Source organism: Anabrus simplex, chromosome 2, assembly GCF_040414725.1.
Source record: "Anabrus simplex isolate iqAnaSimp1 chromosome 2, ASM4041472v1, whole genome shotgun sequence".
In the NCBI taxonomy this organism is placed as follows: domain Eukaryota; kingdom Metazoa; phylum Arthropoda; class Insecta; order Orthoptera; family Tettigoniidae; genus Anabrus; species Anabrus simplex.
Window position 1 is genome coordinate 751,130,118 of NC_090266.1, and position 14,727 is coordinate 751,144,844.

General features: G+C 41.9%; 1 protein-coding gene across 2 annotated transcripts in view; it reads left to right on the plus strand.

The window, feature by feature from the left end:
- The window catches only part of LOC136864435 (membrane-bound alkaline phosphatase), a 194,727-nt gene that overhangs the window by 130,322 nt on the left and 49,678 nt on the right, over positions 1 to 14,727 (plus strand). For both annotated transcript variants that reach the window (XM_067141427.2, XM_067141426.2), the window contains exons 5-6: positions 4,228 to 4,419; positions 12,195 to 12,396. In XM_067141427.2, the coding sequence (XP_066997528.2) occupies positions 4,228 to 4,419; positions 12,195 to 12,396 (394 nt within the window). The remainder of the gene's footprint in view (positions 1 to 4,227; positions 4,420 to 12,194; positions 12,397 to 14,727) is intronic.

Genomic DNA, 14,727 nt, shown 5'->3' on the forward strand with positions numbered 1-14,727 from the left:
TAATGTTAGTGTTCGGACATCATCATCATCAACGACAAGCTTACATAGTCAATTAATATAAGTAATTATTTAGTTTCCGCAGTAGCGCCTCCGTGGCTCAGGCGGAAGCGCGTCGGCCTCTCACCGCTGTGTTCCGTGGTTCAAATCCCGGTCACCCCATCTGAGATTTGTGCTGGACAAAGCGGAGCTGGGACAGGTTTTTCTCCGGGTACTCCGGTTTTCCCTGTCATCTTTTATTCCAGCAAAACTCTCCATTATCATTTCATTTCATGTATCAGTCATTAATCATTCCCCCAGAGAAGTGCGACAGGCCTCGGCAGCCGGCACAATTCCTATCCTCGCCGCAAGATGGCGGCTTCATTCATTCCATCCATGACCCGGTCAATGACTGGAAAACGGACTGTAGGTTTTCATTCATTCCTTCATTTAGTTTCCGCTAGAGCTTATGTCCTATCGAAACAATGTTGTCCTTTTCGGAAATGTATTTGTGTATCACAAATCCGAAGTGGAATAGTATAAATAACGTTGTAACTCTTCAGTATGATTTAAAAACGAATTCAAATTTCGTTCTGAAACAAAATTTGTCTAGTGAGGTTTTCGGAAACATAAAGTTCTATTATCGATGTCTAAGGATGCGGATTTTTGTTTAACCCTGCAAAATCCACCATTTTTCAAACTTGCTCATCTTGACTGTCTCTTTTATACGTGAAAGTTTCATCACGATCCTAATCGAGAATTTCATGAGCCTTTCTTGTGTGTCATCCTACTCTATGTTCATATTGTTTGTTGCTTAGTTTATATAAACGTTCGATGCTAAATTTGTGTAAACCCCAACATCATGTCACTTAAAGTCATTTCCCACGATCTTAGCTGTCGTTCTAGCTTTGCTTTCTTTTCCAGTCTACTTTAGTCTACTTTATCGTTTGAAAAAGCCATTCCTTTACTAGGCACAGATCTGCTAATTTAAATACGGCTCAGCGTTTAAACTGTGCATTGCTCTAAAAGCAGAAACCAGTCTGAGGGAACCAATCACTAACCTCTCCCATCATAACTATCGTCTATATGACAGTCCATCATGATGTAACTTAGTTAACATCCCTTCAGTTTATATAGATTTTTTTTTTTGCTAGTTGCTTTACGTCGCACCGACTCAGATAGGTCTTACGGCGACGATGGGACAGGGAAGGGCTAGGAGTGGGAAGGAAGCGGCCGTGGCCTTAATTAAGGTACAGCCCCAGCATTTGCCTGGTGTGAAAATGGGAAACCACTTTTTTTTATATATATATAGATTTTAAGTGACCCTGAGGTGTAGGAATTTCATCCCGGTGAGTTCTTTTTTTTGCTATTTTGTTTTACGTCGCACGACGCAGATATGTCTTATGGCGACGATAGGAGAGGAAAGGCCTAGGAAGTGGAAGGAAGCAGCCGTGGCCTTAATTAAGGTACAGCCCCAGCATTTGCCTGGTGTGAAAATGGGAAACCACGGAAAACCATCTTCAGGGCTGCCGACAGTGGGGCTCGAACCTACTATCTCCCGATTACTGGATACTGGCCGCATTTAAGCGAATGCAGCTATCGAGCTCGGTGGAGAGTTCTTTAACGGAGCCTTTAAAGAGTCTCAAATGCCTCTGACTTAAGGGGATACGGAGCCGCTTATCTTACCAATGTTAAATTTGTTTCATTCATGTTCATTTTTCTCAAGATCTAATAAAGTTATGAAAATGAATTTTATGTCACATTTTATTCAAACCTTATTTGACATACTGACGGAGCGTTTTTGTAATTGGACTCGGACACATATTTTTTTAAATAGTCAATAAATAGAATAATTTTTTCCAAAAAAAAGTCAAATCTCAAACAGTTTTATATAAATCAGGAAATCCCTCCGTTAAAATGTTAACCAATATGAGACAAATTAATGATGAAAATTACACAGCTCTGTGATAAATAGTCACCTAGAAAAAGGAACATACATTTGAAAAAAATTGGAAACTGAGAAAAGTGCAGTTAAAACTTTCCACACATATGATTTTCTCATTGTTAGCGCAAGTTTAAATTAAAATTGTGGCAACTTTTAATTGTTAAGCTATAATGTATTATACATCATTTTAAAGAGCAGACCTAAGAGATTCATAAAATATAAATGTATAAAAAAATGATATTTTTGACCATTTTAACCGTTCCGTATCCCCTTAAGCAGAAATAAAACCCACTCTTTTCGGTACAGGTAAGCAACCAATCGCTTGTGCCTCCGAGGTTGGTGGTAGTTCAACAAGTTTTGGGTATGGTGCCACACTTACATGTTACATACTAATACACGTCTCTTTTATAAACTCAGACCGTCCAGCGACGTTTCTACTCCCCGGGACCTAAGCAGCTGTACGGGAGGAGCGCGCATTTTTCTTGATCTTGCAAGGAGCGTGCACGTAATCGACCTAGCACCAATAGCCAGTCTGAATCTCAGCCGTTAACATGGTGAGACTGTTATGATTGCAACACCGTATTTTCGTATGCAAAAGTTATTTTAAGTACGAGTCGGTTCGACAGGGACGCGATGCATTTGTTCAGCAATTTCCTAGTGAAGTGCCACACTCATGAGCGTAGATTCGCGTAATTGTAAATAAATTCGAAACTACTGGCTCAGTGCTCAATAGAAAACATGCGCGTACACGAACGGTTTTAACAGAGGCAATGCTAGATGACATTGGTGCGAATCTTGATAGGTCACCGAATAAATAAATCACAAAATTAGCACAATAAGTAGTGTTTTCGATTTCTTCTGCACACAGAGGTACAAACCTTTTACATAACAAACTGTACAGGTTTACACGGGCCTGTTGTTTATAACCTGCTGATCCAGCCACAGGAGTGAGATATTGTGAGTGGTATCTTGCATCATTGAATGATCGTATATCCGACCCACCGTTGGCTGTCCTGAGAATGGTTTTCCGTGGTTTTCCTATTCTCCTGCACTAAGGCGAATGCCAGGACAGTTCCTAGTTTAGGTTCCTCCTTTAGGGGAGGAATGAAAACATTTTAGTAGTAGTAGTAGTAGTAGTAGTAGTAGAAGAAGACCCTGTATGTAGTCCACTACATGGACACGTAGATTCTGTCCGTCTCCAGTCAATATCGGTCGGAGTTGTATTCACAATCTCTGGTACGGCCGGAAGTTGTTGGCTTCGATCTGGTGATATTTGAATGTGTTCACCATCGTGTCGGTAGGTTTAGTGACACGTAAACGAGCTCCTTCGGGATAAAATTATGTTTCCTTGGCTTTTGCGAAAACCTTGAAAGTAATTGGTGAGACGAAAAATTATTATTATTATTATTATTATTATTATTATTATTATTATTATTATTATTATTATTACCGGGCGAGTTGGCCGTGCGTGTAGAGGCGCGCGGCTGTGAGCTTGCATCCGGTAGATAGTAGGTTCGAATCCCACTATCGGCAGCCCTGAAGATGGTTTTCCGTGGTTTCCCATTTTCACGCCAGGCAAATGCTGGGGCTGTACCTTAATTAAGGCCACGGCCGCTTCCTTCCAACTCCTAGGCCTTTCCTATCCCATCGTCGCCATAAGACCTATCTGTGTCGGTGCGACGTAAAGCCCCTAGCAAAAAAAAAATATTATTATTATTATTAATTATTAGTACGAAACCTAAATCTCCAAGTACAGAAATTCCTATGACTGGTAAATGCGGTCCGCCTCTGTGGTGTAGTGGTTAGCGTGATTAGCTGCCACCCCCGGAGGCCCGGGTTCGATTCCCGGCTCTGCCACGAAATTTGAAAAGTGGTACGAGGGCTGGAACGGGGTTCACTCAGCCTCGGGAGGTCAAATGAGTAGAGGTGGGTTCGATTCCCACCTCAGCCATCCTGGAAGTGGTTTTCCGTGGTTTCCCACTTCTCCTCCAGGCGAATGCCGGGATGGTACCTAACTTAAGGCCACGGCCGCTTCCTTCCCCCTTCCTTGCCTATCCCTTCCAATCTTCCCATCCCTCCACTAGGCCCCTGTTCAGCATAGCAGGTGAGGCCACCTGGGCGAGGTACTGGTCATACTCCCAGTTGTATCCCCCGACCAAGAGTCTGAAGCTCCAGGACACTGCCCTTGAGGCGGTAGAGGTGGGATCCCTCGCTAAGTCCGAGGGAAAACCGAACCTGGAGAGTAAACAGATGATGATGGTGATGATGATGATAATAATACTTCATTGTATATTTTCTACACACAGGATAGTAGCAAGTCGACGGGTATCATCACCACCGCACGTGTGACGCATGCATCGCCAGCTGGAGCGTACGCTAGTGTCGCAGAGCGCAACTGGGAAAGTGACGCTGACGTCGCTTCTTCTGGCCAAGATACCTCGAAGTGTGACGACATTGCTGAGCAACTGGTCTTCGGTAGCACAGGCAAGAATTTCCAGGTAAGTGGACAGATCTTCGGATCCTGGTCTATGGTTATATACTCCTAAGTCCCGTTTCTTGGTACGGGTATTAAATCCTAAGTATGGCAAATAAATATAATTTATGTATACCTGGCATTTGCATGGAGTGAAAATGAGAAACAGCTTCATGGCTGCCGATAGTAGACTTACCGGACGAATTGGCCGTGCAGTTAGGGGGCGCGCAGCTGTGAGCTTGCGTTCGGATGATAGTGAGTTCGAACCCTACTGTCGGCAGCCCTGAAGGTGGTTTTCCGTGTTTTCCCATTTCCACACCAGAAAATGCTGGGGCTGTACCTTTATTAAGACTACGGCCACTTCTTTCCCACTCACAGGCCTTTTCTATCCCATCGTCGCCATAACCTATCTGTGTCGGTGCGACGTAAAGTAAAATTGTAATAAAAAGGATAGTAGAGTTCTATCCCACCATCTCCCGAATGCAAGCTCATAGCTGCTTTGTGCAGTATTTGTTTGTGTCTAACATTATTTCACTCTCAGTTATTAACTCTGCTTGGAGGGAGCTTGTTTGGAGAATATGTTGAGGGTGCTTTCCTAGCGTAGGCTATTTGTTGTTTCGATATGCAACAGTCTTGTATTACTTCTTATGACAATTCCCCACTTTTCAGGGGATCCGGAGCTAGGGGATGGGAGTATTCTATTCTGTTTTTTATATCATACTACCGGGCGAGTTGGCCGTGCGGTTAGGGGCGCGTGGCTGTGAGCTTGCATCCGGGAGTGAGTGGGTTCGAATCCCACTGTCGGCAGCCCTGAAGATGGTTTTCCGTGTTTTGCCATTTTCACACCAGGCAAATGCTAGGGCTGCACCTTAATTAAGGCCACGGCCGCTTCCTTCCAACTCCTAGGCCTTTCCTATCCCATCGTCGCCATAAGACCTATCAGTGTCGGTGCGACGTAAAGCCACTAGCAAAAAACCTATTTTACTATTTTGTCGGAACTCACCCAGAACAAATCGTGCTACTTTCCTTCGGATCTTTTCCAGTCCTCCAAACAAGTAATCCTGGTGAGGGTCCCATACACTTGAACCATACAATAATTGCAGTCTTACCAGGGACTTATACGCCCTATCCTTCGCATCCTCACAACAGCCCCTAAATACCCTCACAATCATATAAAGACATCTGTAATTTTTTTTTTTTTTTTACAATCCCATTTATGTTATTGCTCCCCATCAACACAGTAATACATATCTTTATTGCCCACCCTAGTGTACACCATCGGCTTACAGGCAATAAAGACAGACAGAGCGAAACAAAGGAAAACAAGCAATAATAACAACTACATATCTCTTAAAACTACTTAACTACATTTACTACCTCTACATCTACTCAGTATCATCCCACACGTACGCGGATAGCCAGCACACATGCAGGACGATACCGCACTACTAACTACCCAAAGCCCAACCCCTAACTACCACCTAAAAAAAAAAAAAAAATAATTAGACTGGTCGCTGCAACAGCCCTGGCATGGAACACACGCCCACCAACCCGTCTACAGCAGCCACCAGCCTTGCCACGTGAGAACTGGTATCGTATCTCACCGACCATCGCTGACAAACACTGTGTTCCTTTCCTTATCATGTGTTACAAGCCACCCTGGCTGAAACCAGACCCAACAGGTGGCCTGCAACACACTTCCGCTATGTACGTCACACATACTCTTGTCCCTTGTCAGCACACTACCTTCCCTATCCTTTTCATTTCCGTGCGGACATGCTCAAGTCTATCTTCTTTGGAGTGGGGTCAAGTCCCCCACCCCTCCCTCTTCCCTTGATACGTCACCCTCACCTCTCACGCACTACTCCCGCTATTTACATCTCACCTTATAAAAACTTAAGACTTAAACATCAGCTAACAACCATTTAAAATCCCTCATCAACGCACCTAAAACAATTAACACTTTTCTTTTTTTTTTACACAGACAAACTTTTTTCATTCGAAGTCCATTAGTTCACTCAGTCTTCTCCACCTACCGCACCACACTTCATATATCAAACCGATTCACCTTATTAAGCTTCAGACTTAAACATCAACTAACAATCATTTTATATCGCACTTAAAACAATTTGACTTTTTTGTTTTAAACATTTCACTTACACACAAACAAACAGTTTCCATTCCAAATCCATTAGTTCACTCCGTCTTCTCAGACTACAACACCTCAATTACATCAAACTGTTAGATCCCATTTCTTCCATCCTATTAAACTTAATACATAAACATCAAGAATCCCTCAATTTATACACCCCTCATCAAGGCATCTACACCATTTAAATTCTTTTTAAAAGAATTTTTTTTTGACCTACTTTCATAATTTCCATACTGCCAACATTTTCTCCTTAACTACCTTCCCACTTAATCTATCACACTTCTATCACATATACCTTCTTTATACTCCCTCCTCACACAAATACACTTAAACAATCCATTTTTTTTTTCACTCCTCATTTACACACCAACAGACAGTACTCCATTCCAAGTCCATTAGTTCACTCAGTCAACTCGCTCTTTTTTTTTTTTTTTTTTTTACTTCCACCTAAGCTTTACACTACCCTCAAACCTACTCAACCTCCCTTTTTCTCAACGCTTACCTAATTTTCTCAGGCTTTCCCTTTGCCCCAGGCGGATCACCTTTCCACAGGGCAAGGTGTTCTCCCCCTTTCCCCTAACACTACAGCCCCCTCTTCTGATATCATGATTACCATGATACCCTTCCCGCATTTGCTCAGGGCGGATATCCATTCCTCTGAGCAGAATGCCTTCCCCCTTTCTCCCTCAGCACGAACCACATTATCTGCACAACCCCTGTTACTCCCTCAATTTCTTTATAAATATAGCTCTGGCCACATTTAAGAATTTCGCTATATTCGTTCCTTTCTCCCACTCTCTACATAACCAAGATGTTATCTTATAGCTTTCCCCTACCATATGCAGCTCCTTCTTACTTAGTAGTTTGATCTTTATCTCCGCCAAAGGTCGGCATTGATTAAAAATATGCAGGTCCTCCCACTTCTCTCCACATAACACACATCTATCCCTATTCTCACTACCAACCCACCCCCTATTCCTCGGAAGACCCAATACCCACCAATACAAACCTCTCTTATCCCTTCTACCCTCAAACTCCGTTTTCGGGTTTATTACTTCCACCAATTTATTTAATACTGATAAAGAGACTCTCTCTCTACATTCCTCTATTAAGCTCTGTCTTTCAATATCTAGTAGTCTTCCCTTTATCCTTTCCCATACCCATTTATTCCTACCATCCCCCCAGACCTCTCCATATACCCCCAATCCAATCTTTTGTAACCATTTTTTGCACTTATTCACCCAGTAACCTTCATTCGTCATACCTTTCTGAAAATTCAACGTTTCTTGTACTAACGCCCCACCCTTCCCTTCCTCCAATCTCATCCAGTACTTGAACACCCTCTTAGCAATTTCAACCTCTATCGATTCTTTACAGACTAATCTGGCCCCGGCATTGGCAGTACAATTCGGTAGGTCCATCATGATCTTGCTAAATTTCGCCACCACCTGGTTTAGTTCACTCCTGCCTTCCTCCATTCCCCATACTTCAACCCCAAATAGCATTTTGCCCATTACCAGTGATTTAAACACCGTTTTCTGAATTTTGTATTTAACGTCTGGAAATTTCTTTTCTAATACTCCTACTACAGCAAGCGCTCCTCTTCCTTTAAGTTTTGCCTTCTTACACTGATTTTTCCAAGAAGCATTCTTACTAATTATTACACCTAGGTACTCAATTTTCCCCCCTGGTTTAATTTCTTCCTGCTCAAGCCTCCAGACTTCCTTATTCTTTCTCCCACCCCTTTTCCTACACACCATTATCTGAGTCTTTCTTACATTTACTCTGAGAGACCATTTCCTAGTATATTCAACTACCTTGTCCAACGCTTTTTGTAAGCCATTTGCCGTCAAAGCCAAAATCAATAGGTCATCCGCGAATAGCAACCCCGGAACCTCCATTTTCCCTACCCAAGGGCATTGCCATGCGTCTCCACCATGACCCTCTAAAATATTATTTATAAATAATATAAATAATATCGGGGATAGCTTACAACCCTGTCTCACCCCGCTTTTTGACTCAAAACACTTACTCAACCTTCCATCCTGCAATTTAATCATCACAAACACTTCCTCATAAATAGTTTCAATTGCCACCCTCATTTTTTTCGACATTCCAACCTCCCCTAATCTCAAAAATAGCGCCTCCCTACTGACCGTATCAAAGGCTTTTTCTAAATCAATCGCTGCTATAAATAATTTACGCCCTGCTATCCTCACATACTTTGTAATCAAAGTGTCCAGAATCCAAACATTATCAACTGTATTACATCCTTTCCTAAATCCATTTTGGAACTCAGATATCCTACCGTACTGTTCCGCCCAATTTGTTATCCTATTCGCCAAAACCCCTGTGTACACCTTTGATAGCGAGTCTAGGAGTGTAATTCCTCTATAGTTGTTTGGATCACTACTAGCTCCTTTATTTTTATAAATAGGGCATAATACCCCCTTCCTCCATTCTCTAGGAAATTTCCCCGTTTCCAGCAACCTATTAAAGAATTTCACAATCCCTCTCAACATCGGTTCATTTGCCCCTACCTCTTTCCATACACTATTGGAAATACCATTCACACCTCCTGCAGCCTTGGGTCTAGCATTTTTTAATACTGTAATTACCTCCTGCCTTGTTATCTCCCCATCCAATATTGTAATGCCTACTTCCAGTTCCCTTCCAATTTGTGACTTGTCTATTTCTCTACCCAATTTCCTCTCCCCTTCTAAAAGCCTTTTAAAATGCCTAACCCACTCGTTTTCTCCTATTTTATCCCCCTTCCCCTCCGGTTTCGTTCTTCTAATCTTGTTTATTGACTCCCAAATTCTCTCAAATTTCTTCTCTCTACAATATATATTTATTTTTTCAGCTTCCGCCTCCTTCCATCCTCTTTTCTTCTCATTCAATACCTCCTTATATTCCCTTCTCAATTTACAATATTCCTTCCTTTTTTCTTGCACATCCTCCTTCCTAAACTCCGCTAGGGCTCTCATTACAACCTCACGTTTTCTCGTACAGTCTTCATCAAACCATCCATTCATTTTATTCTTTTTTCCCTCTACCCTTCTCCTCACTTTCTTCCCCACCCTCCATACAGGGAGTTCAATTAATTTTAGCACGTTATCCATATCATTCCCTTCTACCGCCCTTTCAATTCCTACCCTTAATATATCTCCCTCCTCTTGCAAATGCCGTCTTAATTTCTCTTTAGTATTATCATCCCATACATACTTCCATCCTCCATTCCTATACCTCTCCTTACTTTCCTCCATCTTTCCCTTCTCATCAGCGACCAACGTTCTCAATTTTATTTTGATAGGCATATGTTCTGTCAACCCATATTCTAACACCTCAAAACTTATTATTCTCCTTAACGCTATCTCTGAGCTTATTCCTATGTCCACCACACTCCCTCCATTTGTTGTGATATACGTCAAATCTCCCACACTATCCCCCTTCATCCACCCATTTAAAATAAATAAATGTTCTAGAGCACATAACTCTAATAACCTTTCTCCATAACTATTTACAACATTATCCTTACTCTTCCTTTGCAGTACCCCGTCTACTTTTGCTTCTTTCTCGTATACCGGTACTCTATTGCTCACTCTCGCATTCCAATCCCCCAATAAAATCATCCCATCTTCTACATACATTCCTTTAATTGTGTTTATTTCTTCAATCAGTTCGTCAAAAAAATGTTTATTTGCATACACTGAATCGCTCGGATGGTTATAAAGCAGTGCCAGACAAATTGCTTCCGCTGCCCCCTTCCCCATTTTTACTCTCAACCACACTACCCCTTCTACCCTAGTCTGTAACGTCTCCACCCATTCAGCTATCTCATTTCTTATTAAAACTACTATGCCCCCTGGGTTTCGGCCCCTCTTCCCTATTTTTTTCCTTAACACGTTAACTACTCTATAACCGTCCCATGTAATTTCAACCCCCTTCCCTAACCACGTCTCTACTAGAGCAATAATCTCAAAATCTTTCACTAAATCCACAATTTCCTTATTCCCTAACTTCCCCATCAACCCCTCAATATTCAGCATCCCTATCACCATATCTAGTTATTTATTTCCTCCCCCTCCCTCCCTATACTTCAGCATTTCACCACTTCCCCCCTTACTTCTCGTAATTCTTCCTTTTGGCTCCACCCCACCCCTCTCTTTCTTCTCACCCCCATCCTTCCCCTTTTCCGTGCCAGAGCCTTTTTTCCCACCCCATAGATCTTTTAAGCTTAAGGATCTCGCCTTATTTAACGCCTGCTTTCTCTCCAGGTTTATTTCTGCATTATTCCTATTCGGGGAGGTTGAGTCACTACCCTGACTCCTTTCCCTTCCCGTCACCTCTTCACTACCTGTATCCACTTCACTTCGGTCTAGTGTCCTACTTGTTGATTCACCCCTTCCTGGGCTGTTCTGACTCACCAAGGACTCTGCTGTCTTCGCTACCTGCCCGCTGACACCGCAGTCCCCTCTTCTCTCTTCCTTCTCCGTACTGATGTCGCCCTGCTCTCGATTTCTGCAACTCATTTCCTCCTCACAATTTTCCATCCTCAGCAGTTCCTCCTGTGTCCACGATCGCGACCAATTTCTGCCTGAAGTAACCAGACACCTCCCCACTATCTTGACTCGCAATCCCTGCGCTCTAGCACGCCACATATGCCGCTTATAGACATCCGACCGCATCCTGTCTTCTTTCTCTATCTCAGCCTTCAAATAAATGTTCGATCCTTTCAAATTTCCAGCATTCCTCAGAAGTATATCAGCCATCAGGGTTGATATTAATCTTAACTTCACCGGCCTATGTCCCTTGTTTCTTCCCACTCTATATATATCATCTATATCAACTTCAGAAAAGTTTATCTTCATTTTGTTCGAAACTATGTCCACCACTTTCAATACTAATTCCACTTTTGATTCTGTTCCTTCCTCAGGTACACCATACACAAACACATTTTTTCTTGCTGATTCGTTCCTCGCTAACCTCACTTCTCTCTTCATTGCTGTTAATTCCTCTTCCAGTACCACCACCTTCTTTTTCAAGCTCCCTACCTCATCTTCTATCTCCGCTAACTTGTCATTTACACCTCCAATTTCTTCTTTTATAAAACTTTTTAAGTCCTTCATCTCCTTCATTTGGGTTGCCTGGTGTTCCTGCATCATTTCCTTAATTTCTTCTCCTTTGCTTGCTTCCTTCACCACTCTCTTGATCTCTTCAAGCTCCTCCCAGCCGAACGGTCCCTGGTTTGGACCCGGATTTTTTTCTATACCTCCTACCACCAGCAGCGTCGCAATAACCGTCGCACACAACATAATCTCCAACAGTCCTTTATAACCACTATTTTCTCTTCCTCTCTCAACTCCACCTTCCTTCCAACACTGCCTTGCACCATGCCATCTTCCAATTCTTAGCCTGTACTGCTGTATCGTTATTCCCATATTGCGCACCTCAGCTCATTCACACGTCCGCACTTCCCGATGTCTCGCTCGTGACTGCCCCATCAACACAGTAATTAAATCTAAGAGGACTTTTTCTCTTGCTAAACCTTACAACCTGGATTTTCACCCTGCTTGTCATCATACCATTGACTGTTCTCCAATATTGTCGAGGTCTATTGTGAGAATCTAATACGAGCTTGTCCGTAGGTTATATTGGGCGGCGGTCGCGAGGGCTTCATACCCGCTGACAAGGTCGATGAAGAAGGAGAGCAGGGAAAACGCCTCGACGGTCGAGATCTCGTACAGGAATGGCAAAAGCAGAAAGAGAGTAGTGGATTCCGAGGACAGTATATCTGGAATCGTAAACAGCTTCTCTCTTTGAACTACACGAACGTCGACTACTTGCTAGGTAAGTAACGAGCAGTAATGAGAATTAGAGAAACCAACCGAAGGCTTTATAAAATAGAGTATCCAGGAGAGGAACAGGTGTCCAAAAATAGTTGTTCCTTTAAATGCTAATTTTATTTGATGGCCTCGATATTGGAGATTTAAATTATTTTGTTAATAGGGGATAAAACTATCGAGTCTAGAATAATTGTTATGTTATTTTAAAAACCATGTACATTAGCAGACATAAATTTAAGATCAACATATAAAGTGACCGAAATTGTTTTTATGTAATAGTTAATATCATAATTACCAGCAACATATGTTTTTAAGTAAATAAATAGAGTAGATAAATAAGTGATAACGCAATTATCCAATACTGACGCAGAGTTGTCGTTCTCGTGACAACTATGTGGAGCTTGTTATTAATAACGATTTAATGCTTATTTTCCTGCTCCTTGGCTGAATGATCAGCGAAGTGGCCTACGGTTCAGAGGGCCCGGTGTTCGATTCCCGGCCGGATCGGGGATTTTCATCTTAAGTGGTTAATTTCCTTGGCTTAGTGACTCGGTATTTGTGTCGTCCTCAATATCAAAGGAACTCACAAATCACACACCGCATATCCTCCATCACAAGAACGCAAAATTTCTCACTCACGGTAGATGCCGCCTACGCCCGTCGTAGAATTTGCCTTACTAGGGATGCTGCAGCCTACCAATGGCTACACGATTTTCATTCTACACTTGCTTAATGTGTTTCTTCTAACACTTAGATTATTCATAATGTGGGGCCCTTTTCATGTCAAATAATCGCAGTTGGACGTATCTGAAATCAATAGCAGTTGAAGGAATGCTATATTCATTATAGACTATTATAATATTTTTATACAAGCTTCGTAAATTCTTCATAATGTTGCAGAAAATAAGCGAAACTGACGTAGTGGAATATTTAGCCAAAGTATTCAGTGTTATCCTTCAGAATTCTTGAAGGTAAGAAGCAAATTCTTATAACTGAAATATTCACTTGGTTTTTCCTCTGGAAATTGTTAACAAAAGCTGTGAAATCCTTTTAACAATTATATGCGGGCTGAGTGGCTCAGACGGTAGAGGCGCTGGCCTTCTGACCCCAACTTGGCAGGTGGTGTTTGAAGGTGCTCAAATACGTCAGCCTCGTGTCGATGGATTTACAAGCAGGTAAAAGAACTCCTGAGCGACTAAATTCGGCATCTCTGCGTCTCCGAAAACCGTTGAAGTAATTAGTGGGACGTAAAGCAAATAACGTTATTCACAATTATATCATTGTACGGATATGCTCCTTATTCCAACATATCAAATAAAACTGTACATAATTTGTGAGAATTCTGAGAATTTTTATGCTTTAATTGCACAACTCTGGTTAAATCTAAAATATAGAAGGTTATCAGTTCGTTTCCCTGGACTCTTCGAATGCTTTTACGAAGGCTCTTCAGAATAACTTACGAACGTATCACTTTAAAGTGATGTTATTTACTTCGATTAAAGTAGCAATGCTGTCCCTTCATTTCGTCGTAGGTATATTTTGGCTATCACATGTGTGCCACTGTCTAAACGAAACCTGTTTGATGGCACGCGGTGTCTTTAGTAACGTGAAATCATATGCCAAAAGTGATGAGACAGATTTAAAACAGTATGCACTGCCCTCTTTTACATCTTAGAAGTGCAACAAATTGAGGTGCCATGGATTCCACTAAGCCACGCTATCTGGTTAACTCCTTTCAGTTCCTGGGATGAGAATGAACCTCTCAACCACTTCCAAATTAATGTTCTATTTGGTTAATGTTTGGTGTACATGGTAGACGTACCCTTTGTTGAAACGCAGCAGAATGCTTATTAAAGCATTCCTGGATAACTTTGGGTCGATAAAACGGTATATTACAACGTAAGCACATCATATCATTAAAAGGAAACATAAAATCTTTGAAGGTTTATGGATTGTCACCAAAGAGGACTTTGTAGCGGTCCCTCTTCAGAAATAATGTTACTGACTTTACGGTCACTACCTACCTTTACGCTGAAGAACCGGAATTTTGTCCGGAGGGAGTTCTTTTACGTGCTGGTAAGTCTACTAATACGAGTCTGGTGTACTTGAGGAGCTCCAAATACCGCCGGACTGAAGTGTGATCGAACACTAAATAGACAAATTTCATTTCATAAACACTGAGTAAATGAAGTTGTGAACCACTGTGTCTTAAACCCTTTAACGACAATAACATCACTGAGACGATTATGATGAAGTGGGTCAATGACTTTCGTTTTAGCGGGTGTTGAAGTTGTTGGTTTTGACTCATCGAGTACCCTTGACTTGAGTAAGCAGA